Genomic DNA, 19,629 nt, shown 5'->3' with positions numbered 1-19,629 from the left:
CCCCGGGCAAAGCAGCATCAAAAATTTTAGAAATAAGGTTTTTTAATTAGAAGAAAATTTTTCTAAGCGGGGTCGCCCCTCGGCAGTGTTTGGCAAGCGCTCCGGGTGTATTTCTGCCATGAAAAGCTCTCAGTGAAAACTCATCTGCCTTGCAGATGCCGTTCGGAGTCGGCATAAAATCATGTAGGTCTCGTCCGGCCAATTTGTAGGGAAAATCAAAGGAGGACGACGCAATTTGGAAGAGAAGATCGGCCTTAGATCTCTTCGGAGGTTATCGCGCCTTACATTTTTTTTTTAAAGGATGCTGCTTTAGCTCTCCATAGACATTATCTACCGCAAACTTTTCTTGAATGAAATTCTTTCTGAAAAATAATGGGGTAGCAACCCATTGGTATCATTTTCTCAATGTCGGCCCATAGATACCAGCTGCCGTTTTCCGTCATCAAATTTGAATCCATCCGTGATTCAGATCTCTAAATCAGGATCATAATATGGATTCCCTGTTTCCCCAAAGAGTTCTGTCCACAATGGACACCTGAAAGCTCCGTGAGATTCTGAGCGTAGTGGCCATTGCATCACGTAGTTGCAATACAGGCCTTTCTATGAATTTTCATGTTACCTTCATATGCCCAGTCTTGTTTTTTTCTTTAGGTGAGAAATATTTTGTAGTCTAGTGGAGCAAGTCCTGCTTCGAGCATGCCGGAAATTGTTACAACAATGGAGCTTTAAACCTCCGGCCCTTTTCCGGAAGAACCGGAATGAATGATGACTTTGGTCGCACCTATTGGATGGGGCGAAGCAGTGCTACAACAACAACCATGACTTTTTAGAAAGAGATGAAAAATGGATGGGGTACTTGAAAGCTTGAGACATCAAAAAAAGGACACGAAAGTTTCTACTCTCTGTTTTAACTTCATAGTAAAGATGAATTCTACGATTATGGCTAACTTTTCTTAAGTATATAACAATATTTTCGTCTTGGGTTACATTGAACATGTCATACCCGTCACAGAGTGTAGTCACAGTGGAAATACATAAAAGTACGACGTTTCATACAAGTAGTAAATAGCTACATATCAATACAAAGTATGATACAAGTAGCAATTGGATACATTTCTTACAAGTAGGAAGATTCATACAAGTAGTAAATAGTTTCATACAAGTACAAAGTTTGATACAAGAACAAAGTTTCATACAAGTGGTACCTAGTTGCATACAAGTACAAAGTTTGATACAAGTACAATGATTAATATAAGTACCAAGCTTCATACAAGTATTAAATAGTTTCATGCAAGTAAAAAGTTTCATACAAGTACGAAGTTTCATACAAGTACAAAGTTTCATACAAGTAGAAAATGTTTCATACAAGTACTTATGCAGTTTCATTCAAGTATGCAGTTTCATACAAGTACAATGATTCATACAAGTACCAAGCTTCATAGAAGTATTAAATAGTTTCATACAAGTAAAAAGTTTCATACAAGGATGAAGTTTCATACAAGTACAAAGTTTCATACAATTACGAAGTGTCATACAAGTAGAAAATGTTTCACACAAGTAGGAAGTTTCATTCAAGTATGCAGTTTCATACAAGTACGAAGTTTCATACAAGTACAAAGTTTCATACAAGTACCAAGTTTCATACAAGTACGAAGTTTCATATAAGTACAAAGTTTCATACAAGTAGAAAATAGTTTAATACAAGTACAAAAGTTTCATACAAGTTTTATACTACAAAGTTTCATACAATAACAAATACTAACTTATTTCCTCATCAGCCGAACATAACATGACACCATAGGAATAAAATCTTAAAGTATAAATTGAAATGTCACATCTGTCATGGTAAATTGAGTTAATGTAAATTAAATAGCCGCTTAATATGTAGATCTGTTTTAACATATGCCGGATATTCTAACAACCATTTTAAACTTTGACAAATATCTCAAGTATTAAACGAGTGGTTGCGAAATTCGTAGTAGGAAAAGTAGACAGGACTACATTACTTAAGCAAACTAATCTTCCATTTGGCGAAATATGCAAATTCATAATATTTATTTATCAGTGGCTAAGTGTTAAGCCAAATGTAAACAAACAAACAAAAAACCGCACAAAATTAATACAACTGATTAGAAACGACGCCACAATTAAAAAAAAAATGTTTACAAATATAAAGCGACGCCATCATCAACACCGCAACCATCAACCAGAGTTTATCATTGCTCATATTCACTACCGCATATGGCGCCGTATTTCGTGTGGTGAGTATGAACGCTGGAATGTTGCTTCCAGAATCACCTGCAAATGCGCTAAGCAACAATTAGCACAGTTTTGCATGACCGCATAATGTTGGTTTCAAGCATCCATCCGTCCTATCATCCATATATGTATAATACCCATAGCAATACAACTACCGTCGAGCTAATAAAATGAGCTGAGTCAACAATTACGAATTTATGAGAAACAATCAGACTGACATGAGATAAATAAAGTAGCACTGTACAAACAAAGAAAATATGCCAGTCAGTCAGATAGCAACAAATCAACAGATAATACTTAATTAAATATTCTCACATGAGAATCAAAGTAAATGATTGTGTTATCGAGCTCGGTCTGTGTTATCGATTCTTGTTTACTAACAAATTATATAGAGTTAATCGCTAAAACGAAGTTTTTCGATGCCAGTGAAAGTCATTAAATTTTATTTGTTCAGTGGCTCATAGGTAGTTTCCTTGAATCTCAGTTGACTCTGATTTAATCTGAATGCGTAGTATGAATCATTTTTGTTGTCCTAAAATAGTGGTGTAATTTGATTGTTTTCGTTGATTTTGGAATTTTAAATATTTACTTGTAAGAATAATAAGTCGAAAACATTTCTTATGATTCGTTAACCGCTGGAAGAGGCAGTAGGCAAATTCTGTAAAATTTTTTGTCAACAAGACAAAAACAATAATTTTGCATTTTTTCATAATGACTGTACTGATATTCAATGGCATTCGGAAGTTAGGTACACAAGAATGCCAAAGACATACAGGGTGGACTATAAAATCATGTAATTTAGATTTTTATAACTCACTTCGGAAAATTTGATATTTTTTATTATACCAATTTTTAAGGTCCAAGTTTTTCATTCATCTTTCTAATAGACTGACGACGGCAATCCATAAGACCACATAAAGACTGAATGTATCCATAGAGTTGCCAGAATTTGTTTGAGACGACCAAACGGAAATCCCCTAATTAGGTACCAGGACTTATGTTATAGAATTACTCCGTCAAACACTAGAAGTTTTCTAGGACGTAGCTTTATTGCGCAGAACATAAACAAAGAACTTGCTCAACCATTTCTTCCGGAAATCCACGTCCTACATTTGTTTTTACTGACGCGGTCTAACTGATAACCATGTGACGCCATAAGGCAGTGTCCAGTTGGTATGCTCATCGTGAGCCTCAGGTTTTCTCTCTTTGGGAATATGAGCAACTTTAATATCGTAGTATTTTCACATGATCTTAGAAATTTTTCAGCCCCGCGCTTCTGTCCATGCATATCCTTCTTAATGGATCATATGCAGTTCCTGTCTCCTTTTGATCTCTTCCAAACGGGTTGGGACCTCTACCGTCGATTCATCGAGTGCTGCACTCTCCTTTGCGAACTCATCGGTCTTTTTGTTACCTTCTAATGCTTTATTACCGGGAACCCAGTATACATGTATGGTCAGGTCTGAGCGAAGTCTTTCCAATGCTTCTTTACATTTCAGGACATTTTTTGAAAAAGTACTGTGTGAGATTTTAGCCTTAATCGCCGCCTGACTATCAATATATGTATATATTGAAGCGACTGTAGCTAAGTACACTTTCTCCAAAATTTCTGCTGCTTTCTTCACTGGCAGCCTGTATGATGAAGTTTTTTCTGTATCGATACAGTAAACAGCAGACCCGAACCCTTCTGTTAATTTGGAACCATCAGAATAGAGGGGTATAGAATGTTCTGCCATTTCTGCACCCTGGCGCCAACCCTCCGTCTCTTTTGTCATTCGTTGCCAATTTTCCAGGTTCCGTTCATCTAACCCCGCCTTGCCCACGACAGCCAATGTATATACCCATTTTATTACATTTTCCTCCACACGTGAAGATAGTCGCTAATAATTTATACTTAATTCTGATTTAAGGTCTTAACAAGGCTCATTAACTATATGCGACAGAAAAACCCATGCTAGTGGCATTCCTCCAAACTGATAAAGTCCATTATACAAATGACGTCAACAGTCACAAATATGTTAATGTTTATACAATCTGATAAGCAATTTAGATAAGAGAAATATTGCTTTTGTTGATTTCATATTTTACAGAAAAATAATGTACTGTGTTATCTTTTGTTAAAATGCCCTGCTTGGCCCTGTTCATAGTGGAGGATGAAACTGCAAATATTTACATATAGTTAATACTTCATCTGGAATAAAAGGAACACATATGTATATGATAAAATGCAACTATCAATTCGGAGATGGGTGATTTTCTGATAAACACTTAATACTTTCCTTAGCAGATAGCGCTTTGCCGTGCTTTGATATACACGAACCCGCAACCTTAACGCAAATTACATTTGTACTTCAACTTGTGAACCAGACTTCTTATTACGAGCTAATTTCTCGAGATTAAAAGAGTTCAAGGGTTGTGCATTCAAAACAGATTTCTTCAACCGCCTGAGGATGGTAGTACAGCGGACCCAGAAGTCGAGTTTTTAGTGCGTCAGGGTACAACCTATTTTACCTCGGGCTGCTCTGAGAACGGCCACATTGGTTAAGGGTAGTGCTTTGCATGGCATGCCAAAGTTCCTACAAATATTTCCTACGGAAAGTCAAATAACTACAAACACCCTCAGACGAGCAGTGTTCGGAAAGGAGCCAAGTGTCCATAAAGTAGCTGAAGCAAAGTAACCAAAGAAAAAAGCTCGCGCAAAGTGTCCGAAAGGACCTGAAGCGAAGTAACCTGAAAGGGGATAAGACAAAGTGTTCAGAGAGTACATGACGCTAAAGGCCTAGGCCTAGCTGGCTGCAAGTGATCAGAAAAAAGCTAACACAAAGTGCCCAGAAATAAGCTGACGCAACTTGGTTCCCTTAAAGGAGCTGACGCTAGGTGCCCTACTGTTCTACCGTCGTAGATCTTAAAAGCCTGAATCATCAATCGCAACGCTGCCTAATTATTTCATGTTTCATCGTTGTTATAATGAAAGGATACCACAAGCCAAGATTCCGGAAGCTCAGCGAACTAAAGATCGCTAGCTAACCACAATATATTCCCCTTTAAAGTGTGTTCTTTTGGTTAAGAATAAACATATGGATGATGACACTATATCGGACTTGGGCTCCATAAAAACGTTGATGAAAAATATTGTAGAATAATTTACTGAGTCTACTAATTTTTGACCGACGGAAAAGTCTTTTTCGGTAACTTCCCGTTGAGATAGACACTTGATACTTAGAACATAGTTCAGATCTGGGGGTCATTACAATGCAAGTGAAAAAAATCCGATAGCTGGCGCACGGATTGAGATATACAGAAAATTAATTTTAAAATTGGAAAGTTTGCGATCGACTTTTAACTAACTTCTCGGTTATCCGGAGACTTGGAACTTAGCACATAGTTTGCGAGTCGGTGGCACTACAATTCGTTGAAAACAAAATGCCACCAGGTGGCAGACGAATCGAGATAAACGAAAATCCCTGAAAAAACGCAGGGAATCTTGCGATCGATTTTTAACTAACTTCCCGATGAGCTAGAGACATGAAACTTGGGCCGTAAGTCAGAACCCGGTGACAATGCAATATTTTATCAAAAATAAAATCCGCTAGGTGACGCATGGTTCGAGATATTGAGAAAACTAGTTTTAAATTGGGAATCTTGCAATCGATTTTTAACTAACTTCCTGGATATCTAGAGACTTGAAACCTCAAATGTAGTTTAAAACTCGGTGACAGTGCAATGTTTGATCAAAAAAATTGAGCTACGTAACGCACAAGTCGAACTATTTAGAAGATTAGGCCATACCTTCATGGCTAGCGTCCTGAGTGTTGCAGGCGTTGTAGAATTCTACCTCGTTGAAGGCCCAACTCAATGCACATCCTTGTATACTTTTAGGCGTACGCGACTTTCACACACGATTCTTTTAGACTTTCAGGCGTATGCGAATTTCACCACGATTTTCAGCTGTGCAAATTAAGCAGCTGACAAACGAGGTGGAATTATCTTGTTATGATGCGAGGTGGAATTCTGTTGTTTTCGCCAGTGTTGTCAACGAAAATTCCACCAATTCTCTTAAATCTTGGGAATTAACTATGAGGATTATCTTCAAGTTTTTTTTTTTATTTATTATCTCCAAGTTAATTCCGATCAAGGCAGTTAATTTCGGACTTTCGTTCGGCTATCAGCCGCTTAACCCACTATTCTTTATCATGAAGCTTCTTATACTTTGATTTTCTTTGATGTTTTTTTGGGGGCAATGACCTAACAAGTGGTGAATCACGGGTTCTGGTGAATGAACTTTTAGTGGTGGTGATGCACCACAGCCAAGAGGTAATTCTCTAAACAAATTATGTTGTTACTAGACTTTAAAATTGTTATGCTTATTGAGTTAAGCCATAGCTCCATGGATAGCCTCCTGGGCGTTGCAGGCGTTCTAGAATTGCACCTCGTGTGTTAGCTATTCAATCTACACAACTAAAAGTCGTGGCGAAAGTCGCATACGCCTGAAAGTTTGAAAGGACGCGCATGGAGTTGGGCCTTAAAGGCCCAAGTCCTTTCAGGCGTTCGCAACTTTCGCCACACGGAGGGAAATCTATGGCTCGAACACCCACAATTATTGATACTACATTAAATAAAAATTGTTAATCCTGTCCCATCAATAAATATGGATATGCTATCACTGTACGAATGATGACTCAGTATTGAACTGGTATCCAAACAAAGTATTAACTATTGATAAATTCGACATTCTTAAACAAAATTTAATTTGACATTTGGCTTCAGCATGATTCGAAACCTGTTCGTCTGGGCTATGAGCCCAGTGCTCTACCATTAGGCTACGGCACGTCATGAAAATTCCAGATATATGAAATATAAAAAAATTTTAAATTCAAAAAGCATTTCAACAAGTTGTAATATTGCTCTCACGCCAATATGAAATAGTACAGTGCCGCCCATAAATATTTTCCTTAAAAATTATAAAGGTAGAGCGCGTGTTTAAATTTTAAATAATCAATTAGTTAATCCCAAGTAGGTACATGGTTTGCCTTAAATTGAATGATTGCGCTCCACCTTTATAGTTTTAAATCCCAAAATTCTTTTACAATAGCTATTGTTAAAGTTTTTTAGTCAAAATTCAACAAGACTATGTCTGTATTATTATTTTTTTATTTTTTATATAAAGGTAGTCCTAAAAGTTTTTTATCATCTTTTTATTTGATTTTGTAGCAGAGTGGAAGTTTGCTCAAAATTTAAACGATTTTCTGTTACTGGTTATGCAATCTTTTGTTCTGATTAGCTTCGTTTTGTTGATTTTCCTACAGGGTGTATGGATTTTCTGTTTTCACTTGTCTAATTGGTTTTGGAGACCAACGAAACCCAACATGTGAAGAGAGAAATAGTAAAATATCTATATTTCTTGCGCCTACCAGTGAACTTAATCAGAAGCCAATTTTGTGCCGACTACCCTGCAAAAATCGCGAGTACTCCATGCATGCATGTATAGAACATTGACGGGTTTGTTTGGAGGGGAGTGTTTATTTCAGTTTTCTTGTAGCCGGTGTCGGATCAGTTAAGGATAATTTTTTTAAAGGTGTTCTACGCAGAATTACTGTGCATGGCCACCAAAAAAGAGCTTTTCCAAATTTTCCCAAATAAAGACTAAAAAAGTTAAAGATATATATACATCAGATGAAAGGTATTTTTATAAGTTATTTTTCGATTTTTTAATTTTTGAAATCCATCCACTAGTTTCTGAGATATTTTGATTTGAAAAATTCATAATTTCGCCTTTTGACATGTAATTACCCCAAACCTTTCATTTGCACGAAAAAAGAAATGTACCGTTGGAATCAGCAAAAAATCTCTATAAAGTCCGATGTTTTATTTTTTTTTTTTGACAAATGTATGTATGTATTCTGCACTTGTTCCAAAATGAAAATTCCAAATATTTGCCGGCATCTCTTTATTTCGATAAATTGAAGACGTATTCTCTTCTATTTTAATATATTAAATTGCAACATATTCAGTAAATTACAAAAACAATGTAATTGTATGTTTATTTAAATTTATGTTGAGCCGCCACCGCCTTGTATTGATCCAAACAGAGAACAACAAAAGTAATCGCCAGCGTTGCTGAGCTGGCAACACTGTTCACTTTCATGTGTTTTCATTTCGACAGAAATTTTTTGCAATATTTGTTTTGATATTTTATAAGTAAATTAGTGAAGTTTAACATAATTTTTTCGTTAATTCGTGCAAGTTAGATTATGTTAATATACTAAATATAAAAAGTAAGTGCTGTGTGCGCTTAAAAGATTGTAAACGTGCGGGACCAATATGTATCACACAAACCACTTTTTCGCGTATAACTTTTAAACGGGTAAAAAAAGTTAACTTCCGCTTTCGGATTCTTTATCTAGACGTGAATACGCGTCTTTTGATACCTCACTCGAAAAAAGGCCCAAATTTCGGTGGGTACCATAAACTGCACAATTACCCTTCGTTTTCGTTGTAAAAGCAATAAAGTTGTGAAATCATAAAACACGCCAACAACCAAACGCCGCAAAGTGTGCGTGTTAGTCGCAAAGATATTCGCTAAACGATTGTTTTGTCAATGCACCAGCGACGTCATCGTTATAAATACTTTTATTTAAACAACGTCAGAGGCGGCAAGTTCATAGATATCTACATACCTAACTAGTGGGTCATTGACCAAATTACACAGACATCAGACTAGGTTGAAGAAATTTTCCAAACAGCCACAAAACTATAAAAACTTGCAAGCGTAATAAAAAAGAAACAGGAGGTCGGTCTAACTTGAAAAATAAAAATAAAAACTATGAATGTACAACCCACACAACAACAAAAACCGTTGCAGCGTCGTCGCTACTTCTGTCGCAATCAGTGGGGTCAAAAGCAATAAAATATCTGCAATTAAAAAACGAGAAACCAGCTTTGTTACAACAAACATATGGCATAAAAGCAAATACAACAAGGCAGCATTTTAGTTGTTTAAGTAAGTTATCTTTTTTGTTGTATGTAGCTTTTGTATATATTTATATTGTTTGGACATAGGCGTAGGCAGGCTTAGGCCACAATGGGGTTTTATAGAGCAGAAAATTAGAGGAGCTTAAATATCCTTTCCGCATCTCATATATACCGCACAAAGCTAAATTTTCCAAAAGCAGCCTGACGCTGGTCCCACCTGTTTGGGACTACCCCTGTGTTAACACATATTTAGATGTCGAAGCTTTGTTGACTCCAAGTTCGTAACGGAAGCAGAGCGTGGGATGATCTCGAAGGCTCGCCGTGGTTATATCAAATCTTTCCCAACACACCGACGGTACTAGTTTCAGAGGGTTCGCGATTCATATGATGCGGCTACACTTACAACTTACCATTCAACTCGCTCTCTTTTAGATAACCATCTGTATAGTTCCATGCTGGAAAATATCCTTTTACATTCGAAAGGGTGGCATTAGCAAACCAAAGTATGAATTAAATAAACCAAGATTAACTTCTTTTAGATCTTGATAACAAATTCTTTTTACTGACTTACAGAATTGGCGCTTAACCGTATGATAGTTACGGCCGTCCAACATATCGCGCCAGTCGTTTCTACGACGTGCTACCTAGCTCTAATTGGTAGCACCAAGGGAATTTGAATCGTTTTCCGCCCTGTCTTTTCAGCGGAGTGTGGACCGCTCTCTTACTCGGCTTCCATGGGTGGGTTCCGTTATGAATACCTTCTTGTTCGGAGCATCATCTTTCATTCGCGCAGAAGCATAGCAGCTGTGTTTTAATTCGCTGAACTATGTTAATGTCTTCAAAAAGCTCGTACAGCTCATCATTCAAACTTCTTTGGTACTAGCACTGGTCACCGTGAAGAAACCCGTAAATATTTCGAAGAAATTTTCTCTAGAAAACTCCCAGAGCCGCCTCATCTAATGTTGTTAGCGTCCATTCTATACCAGGTGGGATACGATAAGTGCCTTTTAGAGCATTATTTTCGTTTGTCGAGAGGGGACTTTACTTTTCGAACCCTGGGCAAACATTTGTTGGCAAAAATCATTCTTCGCTGGATTTTCTGTCTCGTGTATCAGCTGTCATGTCCAGAGATACGATGCAAATTTGTTTTATCGTTACTGTAGCTCAGCACGAAGATGGGTTTTTGCACTGCTTTGACTTCAGGCAGTTGTACTTGATAGTAAGCATGGTCAGAGGTTGATAGCACATCTGATGACTTCACAAAAATGCATCGCCATCCTTACCCCCTTTATGCACGTTCATGGATTTGCTCAGTGCGCCAGTTTGTTAAATGTTGGTTGTTGCTGTTGGTTCTGTTAGTTTGATATGCTGTTTAGCTGCTTTGCTTTGCCTTTCTTGCTGGTTGTTGGACTGCTTTGTCTCGCTATTTGTTGATGGCCTTACGTCATTCACGAAAATAAACCAGCGCAAGGTATAGAGTGTAGGCACGCTTAACTACAAAAAACGGTGCAGCGCAGCGAACAAAGAACAGAATGTTAAATCACCGGTATGGTCGCAGCTACGGCATTTTGTGTACGCTAAAAGCGTAGGTATGAACGATTCAAGAAAGCACGCCTTTTCTTCCTCCCAGGTAAGTACTCATAGCAATTGCAGTTATTGATGAATCTACTGCGCAGCTGTGATTCTCATTCATAATATGAATAAGGAAGTAAAACTGGAAAACTTATGTTGGGTTGAAAGTAAATCAAGAACTGAAGGATTGGTGACTATGTGGAAACACATTTATGTACGAATCAGACCCGAAAGTAGTCACGTTACTTTCTGTGTACACCAATTTGTTTTCTCAGGAAGCTATAGGGTTTATGTTGTAGAATTTTGCTTGCCATAAATGCTTTTTTTTTTAAGTGATGAAACCTCTACCCAGAAATTTTGCTCAAGGTATATCATCGAACAAGTGAAATATCGAGATATACAGGCAATCGACATGTTAAGCACATTTTAATAAATGCTGTTCCGCAGAGTAATGTGACTACTAAGTTCATAGACCGACCCGATGTTTCCCCCAAATCTCAGGGGATACTTTTGGGGCAACATACTTTGCTTCTTCAAACCAGGCATATTTGAAAGCATGGGAAGGGAGATTCCTTTACTTTGTTGGAAAGGCCGGTAGAGGCAGACTTAACATCTTTGGTGCTAGGAATTGACTTCAGTTATCGCGATTCGCGAAAAAATTATAGCTGGCGAGATTTGGTAAGCAGCGGCCAAACCGCGAAAGCGGTAAGGCGTCACTTAATGATGATGATGACACTATAACAGCATATGCTTGTTATCTTGTTTTTGTAGGGATAAAGACACTCCCCGAAGGTTTTGGTAAGTGTTATCAATGCTGATGGCCCGTTGCCTTATATAGATCTGGTTACAAGCAACATTAAGATAATAGCCCGACCATCTCTGGAACGATTTAATATGTCCACATTGCTCCTCTTAGGCCAAGCTATCCCACCCTATAGTTCCACGAGAAACTTGCGGTCGCCAGAATCTGACCTGTTAAATATGTGTATGATACATTCATATTTGATAACTGTGTAGGTGAAGATGTGAAACTATAAATCATTGTATTGCGCTTAACAACCCTTTGGATCCCACCTGCTGCGCACCATTCAATAAATGCGATCACTCACATATTGTCAGGAACATTTTCTAATGCGAGCCCAAAAACTTTCGGTTTCAACAGCGTTTGACCAAATTATATTGATATAAGAGGCCTTTATTCACTATCTTTGCTGGCTCTACATCCGGTCGGTTTGCCGGTTACATACGCCTAAGTACTTGCAACATTTTTTTACAGTTTCCCACACAAGAACACTTAATAGGGCAGGATTCATATACGTACATTAAAGGACAAGAAGAAAATTGTATTATAAAATCAGCTATTAACACTTACCTGAGAAACAATTTGACCATTTTCATTTTTGCGGGCGGCACCAACAAAGAAAATTTTCCCAAACAGCCGCACGCCCACTTGAACTTGGAGCACACAATTCAGCTACTCACTCGTTCCCGATTTTCACAGGGAAGCATTCGCTTTACGATTTGTTATTAGATTCACATAAGAAAATGTTGTTGTTTCTTTAACTGTATTGCATGTTATGTGCTACTCCAATCACGATTCCCATAGAGACTATCCGGTTTGCATTTGAATGCATTTTTATTTTCCTGGTTTGCAGTAATTGGATTGTTTACGTTTTCTTTCTGTTATTTGCTGGTTTAGCGACAGTTTGAGTTATTTGTGTATAAATTTACATTTTGCACCATTTTTACAATTTCTCTTTCACAACGAGGATGATTCATCGTATGGAATGACGATGCGGGCTAAGCGACGATAGACACACCAAATGGACAGCGACAGACGCGGGTGGCACACACATGCACAAACACACCCAGTTGACGTAAATCAATCGGATGTTTATCAGATTTGCACTTCAAATAATTTCGATTGAAAATACATGGCGGTACAAACAATAAACAAATTACGAGTTAACTAAATATTAATTAATTCTTAGTTTATATTGAAATTAAGATATCGACGGAAATATTTTTCTGACAGACAAGAAAGAGAAAAACACGGAAATTTTTGACAGCGAATTGCCGTAGTTGCCAGACGTGCGCACTGCGAGAATTGTGAAGAGATGGGCGCCGGAGAAATACAACGGCGGCGATAAATGCAATAGGAGGCTGCATTTCGGCAAAGAAGATAAAATAATAACAAGCGGGAAAACAAAAAAAATCTAGAGCATTTTCTTATGATGTGGATATCGCGTTTAAAGCCAACAAACTTAGTAAAGGGGAATATTTAGAATAAGGTGTCACGATTTTCAAGCTTTTGCTGATTTGTAGGGGTAGAGGGGGTCCTAAAAATTGCAGAATTATCCGCAACTCTAGGAAACTCTTAGTTTATGAAATATAAGCCTTTTAATTTCCAAATTTAGTAAAATTTCAACTTAAGTCCTGCACTTAAAATTCGGGTCGCACATGTCGATAGCGAGATCAAAAGACGCGTATTTGCTTCAAGATTCAGAATCCGAAAGCAGAAACTACATTTTTTATCTCGTTTAAAAGTTATTCGCGGAAAACACGTCGGTACTATTGTCGCTTTTTTCGTTGTTGCAATTAAACAAATGAAGGTGGTGAAGATTATAAGGTGGTGACACGTCGACATAAATGCAAACAAACATACACTATCAATGTATTTTATTTTTATAATTCTTTGAATAATTTGAAATTAATGTATTTAATTGGAACAAGTGCAGAATACATACATTTGTAAAAAAAAAATAAAAAACTGGACTTTATAGAGATTTTTATGCTGATTCCAACGATAATTCTGCGTAGAACACATTTCTGCATAGGCGGCCTTCGGCCGCGCTTATAAAAAATAACCCTGGGCTACGCCATGCCAAGTCCGGGTGTGTGGTATAACCGTGGCTACCGCCACGGTGATGTCCTTCTGCGTAGTACACCCTTCTGCGCAGCATCCCAAATAATATTAGACTACAATTATTAAAAGTGTTTTACAAAAACAAAATACATTAATAGTGTATGTTTGTTTGCATTTATGTCGACGTGCCACCACCTTATAATGTTCTACCAAGATAAAAAGATATTGTTGCGGAGCTGGCAACACTATTCACCACCGTCATTTGTTTTCGTTTGTTTAATTGCAACAACGAAAAAAGCGACAATAGTACCGACGGGTTTTCCGCGAATAACTTTTAAACGAGATAAAAAATGTAGTTTCTGCTTTCGGATTCTGAATCTTGACGCAAATGCGCGTCTTTTGAAACCGCTATCGCCATGTGCGACCCGAATTTTAAGTGCAGGACTTAAGTTGAAATTTTACTAAATTTGGAAATTAAAAAGCTTATATTTCATAAACTAAGAGTTTCCTAGAGTTGCGGATGATAATTCTGTGATTTTTAGGACCCACTCTACCCCTACAAATCAGCAAAAGTTTGAAAATCGTGGTACCTTATATAAAATCCAACCCTTAGTAAATTACCTGGCTCACATTAGAGAACATATAACAACAGAAAGCCGCCAAAAGAACGATTTGTAGGAAACAGTAAACCATCAAATCGCGAGTAGGTAATTCACTATTGGTACCATGTGGTATAAAATTCGTCAATTCCTACGCTCGAAAAATATTATTTCGATATAATAACAACAATTTAGCACCCCTATTATGAACTCATTGGATACACGATAAACGCTTGCAATCTGTTATACAGTATTATTCAATAAATTCTAGCGTGTGAAACCCGATCATTACCGTTTATCGTGGTATTGCCATACGCTAACTATCTCATCAGATGTTCAATGCACAACACCCTGGAAAAGAAACCTTAAAGTGGCACAAACCTTCAAAATATTTGGGATGGACGACCTAATTTGACGGGCGCGCAAACTGCCTTCTACCTCTGTTAAGACATACTCTGAAATCTCTTTTTTTTATTAAACTTCTTTTTTACCTTTAGTGTGTCAAGTACTTACAGTGTAGAGTTCATTTCAAGAAAATTGGAAGCATTTTTAAATTTTCTTTTTTCTATAGCCTCTATGGGAGTTTCGTCAATTCGTTCATTTGAGTTTATATAAAAGGCCACGTAGGCAGAAAACATTTTATTGTTACAGCTTTTAAAAACTTTTGCCACTTTTACGTACAAGACAATTGAATTGTTGGTATTTACGTTTTGTTTTGCTATCTGTTTCGTATAGATTCACAAAAATTTGTAAACAAAACTCGTCTGTCATTCACAATAGTTCATCTATCGGGGGTGTGAAATCGCAATATGAAAGTTGATTTTTTACGATACGCTAGCAAGCGTTTATCGTCTATCGTATGAAAATTCATAGTAGGGGTGTAACTATTTATTTTTTTTTTTTTTGAAATTTCAACGAAAACTGCGTTTTGGCTAATCTTCAAGTAGGTCATGTGGTGAATTACTTACCACCAGTTTGACAATTTCTATTGCTGTTCGTCGTTGACGATTCTCTATAGCTTTACGTCTCTGACTCACATATTGATCTATCCGGCCCAACTCATTGTTGTTTCATCTACGTGCGAAAATGTTTATCTTGCTCCGTGTCATTACGTCTGGATGGCATGGAATAGAACATGTTGCAAAATTCTTAGCTTTAAAGCGTTTATGTAAATACGCCTTTTCCTAATTTAAGGGCTAATTAACCTTCCTTACCCTAACGCCTTGGTCGTAACCATACCCATATCCATAACCATCTCCAATGTGATCGATTAATGGTGCCTTAACCTAAAAATCGTGAAAATTTCATAAAAATGAAGAAAACGCAAAAAATTACAAACATATTCCACAAAAAAATTAGTCTCTTAGTCATAACGTATCAAAAACAATTAATAAAATCTACAAAAAGTTCTTAAATTTACCAACTCAAATATTTTTAGGTTATGGATATGGCAAGAAACCAAAAATCAATTGGTTGGCTATGGTGTGGTTATAGCGTTAGCGGTATGGTATGGCACCATTAATCGATTTGATTTCTATAAGGTAGGTTTATGTAAATACGCCTTTTCCTAATTTAAGGGCTAATTAAACTTCCTTACCCTAACGCCTTGGTCGTAACCATACCCATATCCACAACCATCTCCAATGTGATGGACTAATGGTGCCTTAACCTAAAAATCGTGAAATTTTCATAAAAATGAAGAAAACGCAAAAAATTACAAACATATTCCACAAAAAATTAGTCTCTTAGTCATAACGTATCAAAAACAATGAATAAATCTACAAAAAGTTATTAAACTTACCAACTCAAATATTTTTAGATTATGGATATGGCGAGAAGCCAAAAATCAATTGGTTGCTATGGTGTGGTTATAGCGTTAGCGTTATGTTATGGCACCATTAATCGATTTGATTTCCATAAGGTAGGTTCGATCAGCTGTTTGATCTGGTTATGGTTATAAGTCACCATTAATTGACCCTTTAATTTTATTTGTTTGAATTCCACGCGATATGGCAGGTCTAGTGTAATAAAATTCTGCAATGTTTCCTATAGATGTCACCGTACTCGCACAGTTTTGACAAACACCACCAAAGGCCCTCAAACTGTGCACTGCATACTAAACTTTCGATATTGTAACGGTTAATTGGCTAAGTAAAAAGTGCATATTTGAATAAATCTCATCAGTAGGCCATGATTTTCAAAGTGCATATGTATTTGCAAAGGCATTCCCAGACGGCACAGCAATTAGCTAAATTAGTTGGTGAGTGAACGTTAGTTGTTGGTTGACGCGTTTGCACATCTAAGTAGATATCTAATAAAAAGCAAGCCAATTTACAATGCCATCATTGGGAAATGCAACAAAAATTATTTTCTATGTAGCACGGATATACGTGACACTAAAAGGTGATGCTTTTACACTCACAGTTGGTTTATTTCGCATAAAAGTGTGCATTGGCGTGACACTCATGCATTTGGGAGTTTGGTTATATGTATGTAAGTATTTATGTAGTACATTTCTCATTTCATAGATTAACAGATTTGTATTAAGAAAACCATAAAAATATTTGCAGGTGTTTGGCAGCGTTTTCTGAGTGGCTTTCTGCGATCGAGCGTTCAAAGCAGCAGCTTCGCAGTTGAGGGACCTTACTGAAGGATTTTTGTGGATATGTGCCTCGGTAAATGTGCACCAGTGCACGCCTATGAATGCGTGTTTGTGTGCGCGCATGTGTGCGATTGCAATTGTTACAGTAAGTGGTTGCATTCCCTCTTCAACGATTTTATTGTCATTTTAAGCAATTTCTTAATTACAGCTGTGACTTGCTCCACCAACCACTTTTCACATGACAGTAAGCGCCATTTGACTCAAAATAATTTGTATGAGGAAGACGTGGCTCATAACAGCACAAAAATGAAGTATTTCAAATTTCCTTTAATGGCAATTTACAAGGAAATGATAATACTCTTTGGGTCCCTTTTTAATCTCAGGTAAGTACGTGTCTAAATTTGAATATATGTATGTATGTATGTATATGTAAATAGGTAGAAAGGTAGGATAGCACACATTTGGCATAGATAAATATTGTTAACTCCTACTATTTATGTTCTTTTTCTTGCACTAATAGTCTAGAATATTCCCAAGACTGAGTGTTTATTAGTATGAGGTTACACAGTGTTCACATTGTTGTTGCATTTGCATGTTAAGTTTCTGGCGGGATCTGGATCACTGTCCGTTGGAAAACAAAAACAAATTGATCCATATTTTTGTTGCCTTTGATATAGATCATTTTCCATTGTAACGTTCAAAATTACCTCAAACACAAACTAAAATGCCAGATTCAAGGGGTTGTGTAGCGCAACCTTTTCAGGTTGCTAGCGCAATATATAGCTTCTTCAAACCCAATTGTCAACCTCACCTATCCGTGGCGAACCCTGTTTCATTAACAGCCGAGGCTCTGGCGACCCCAATCTCCTCATGGAACTTGGGGTGGGGAAGGAGGAATGGCCTGAAGGTTTAATGTGGCCATATAAATCGTTCCCGAGATGGTTGGGCTAGTACCTTAATGTTGCTGTGTTACCGGAGCGTACCGGATCTGTATCCGGCAAAGGACCATCACATCGATAACACTCCCCAAAGCCTTCGGGGAGTAACCTTATCGCTACAACAACATGGAGAGGGCGAAAAATACGCAAGAAGAGGAGTGAATAAAAGGATAAATAAATGGAGGAGGGATATAAAGAGGTAAACATTTATTAAAAGTTATGCAGCTAGGCCAAAGTTAGGGCAGAATAACGTCTGCAGGATCTGCTAGTAGCTATATACATATATTGTTTCTTACACCATATTTGCTGTTCTAAAAAGACAATTTTAGTTTATGTACCAATTAATTTTCTTTTAACATTTGTAAAGCCTTGTGGTTGAACTCCCTCGAAACGACTCGACCGATTCTCGCATATTGAGTAGGTTTGAGAATCGGATTTTACCTATTTTTCATACCCCAAAATGATAAGGGTAAGGGTTAATTATGAAACAGTTGTCAAAAATACATACTACTCTGGAACTTGGAATAAGGGATAGAGAAGAATAAAAGGAACTAGAGAGAAGAAAAAGGAGGGAAGTGGAAAGGGATTGAGAAAGAGATAGATTTAGACGAAGATAGAGATATAGGGATAGATGGAGCAGGTGGAGAGGAAGCTAGAGAGAAAAGAAGGGTTGAAAAACGGAGACGGGTAAAGAGACGCAGAGAGAGGAGTGAAAAGGATAAAGAAAAAGGGGCATTGTTTACTATATAGTTTGGCAACTTAAATTAAGGTTAAGTAGCAAATTGAGTGGAGGGCAGGTTCCGAACGGTATCTGCAAGGCAGATAAGTTTTCACAGAGAAGGTTTTCATGGCATTAATACACTCGGAATGTTTGCCATAACACTGCCGAGTGGCGACCCCGCTTAGAAAAACTATTTTTTAATTGAAAGTCCTTTTTTTTTAATTTTTGATCTTGATTTGCTCGGTTCGTGAACCCAGGATCTTCGGTGTGATAGGCGGAGCACGCTAACACCGCACCACGGCGCCCGCCCATTTACATTACTCAATTTTCAGAAATTGATATAAAGTTGTTAAATGTAAACAGCTAACATAGAAGGTTAGCTATAGCGACGTTCAGAATCCGGCTACATTAAAGTGAGCTTTTGACGCGCATTTACTTAAACTTTAGATTACAATAGTCCGGCTCAGTATCACGCTTAATTGTGACAGGAATGCTCAGGATTAGTGAGGGACTTTAGAAGTAGAGTTCCTCATATTTCGTACATATGATTTGGGCTAGCCAGATATCGCTGTTGTGTTTCATTTAACACAAAAGGATTATGACCGAGCAGAAACATCTTTTTTTTTATTATCTGGGTTACAAATTGATCTATCTGGCCAAAATCGTTATTCTTGCATTAATATAAAAAACTTTTTTATCTCGCTCCTGGTCGTTACGACCTGATGACAAGGATTAGAACGTCTTTCAAAACTCCGCTATATACGTATATACCTGTCTAATTAAATTTTAGTTGTTTGTAATTGATATTAGAGAAAAATTGTAAGTTTAAAAACGGCGATGGTTACTAGGACATGTTTCTGAATTTCACTTCTTCATCAGCTAGCTTTTCGAGAGCTGAGCGTTGAACTCGAATCTACAACATTCATATCAGTGCAAAGGCTGAGGCCCATATTATGAGCATGGTTCGATCTTCGATCTTCGCTGGCTATCGAACATCGAAAATCGAATTTGAAATTGGTATTATGACAACTCATCTCTGTCGAAATTTTCGTTGTGTATCTAATTTTCAAGCGAATAGAAATTTGTTGTCGACGCTGTAT

At 37.3% G+C, this 19,629-nt stretch overlaps 1 protein-coding gene across 2 annotated transcripts in view; it reads right to left on the bottom strand.

Moving 5' to 3' along the window:
* raw overlaps nucleotides 1-12,849 on the bottom strand; it is a 142,523-nt gene extending 129,674 nt beyond the window's left edge. For both annotated transcript variants that reach the window (XM_067764805.1, XM_067764796.1), the window contains exon 1: nucleotides 12,176-12,849. In XM_067764805.1, the coding sequence (XP_067620906.1) occupies nucleotides 12,176-12,201 (26 nt within the window). In that variant the 5' untranslated portion in view covers nucleotides 12,202-12,849. The remainder of the gene's footprint in view (nucleotides 1-12,175) is intronic.
* Between the last annotated feature and the right edge of the window lie 6,780 nt (nucleotides 12,850-19,629).

This window comes from Eurosta solidaginis, chromosome 2 (genome assembly GCF_040869045.1).
Source record: "Eurosta solidaginis isolate ZX-2024a chromosome 2, ASM4086904v1, whole genome shotgun sequence".
NCBI lineage: Eukaryota > Metazoa > Arthropoda > Insecta > Diptera > Tephritidae > Eurosta > Eurosta solidaginis.
The sequence above is the reverse complement of the archived record's forward strand: the minus strand, read 5'-3'. Positions and strand labels throughout refer to the sequence as shown.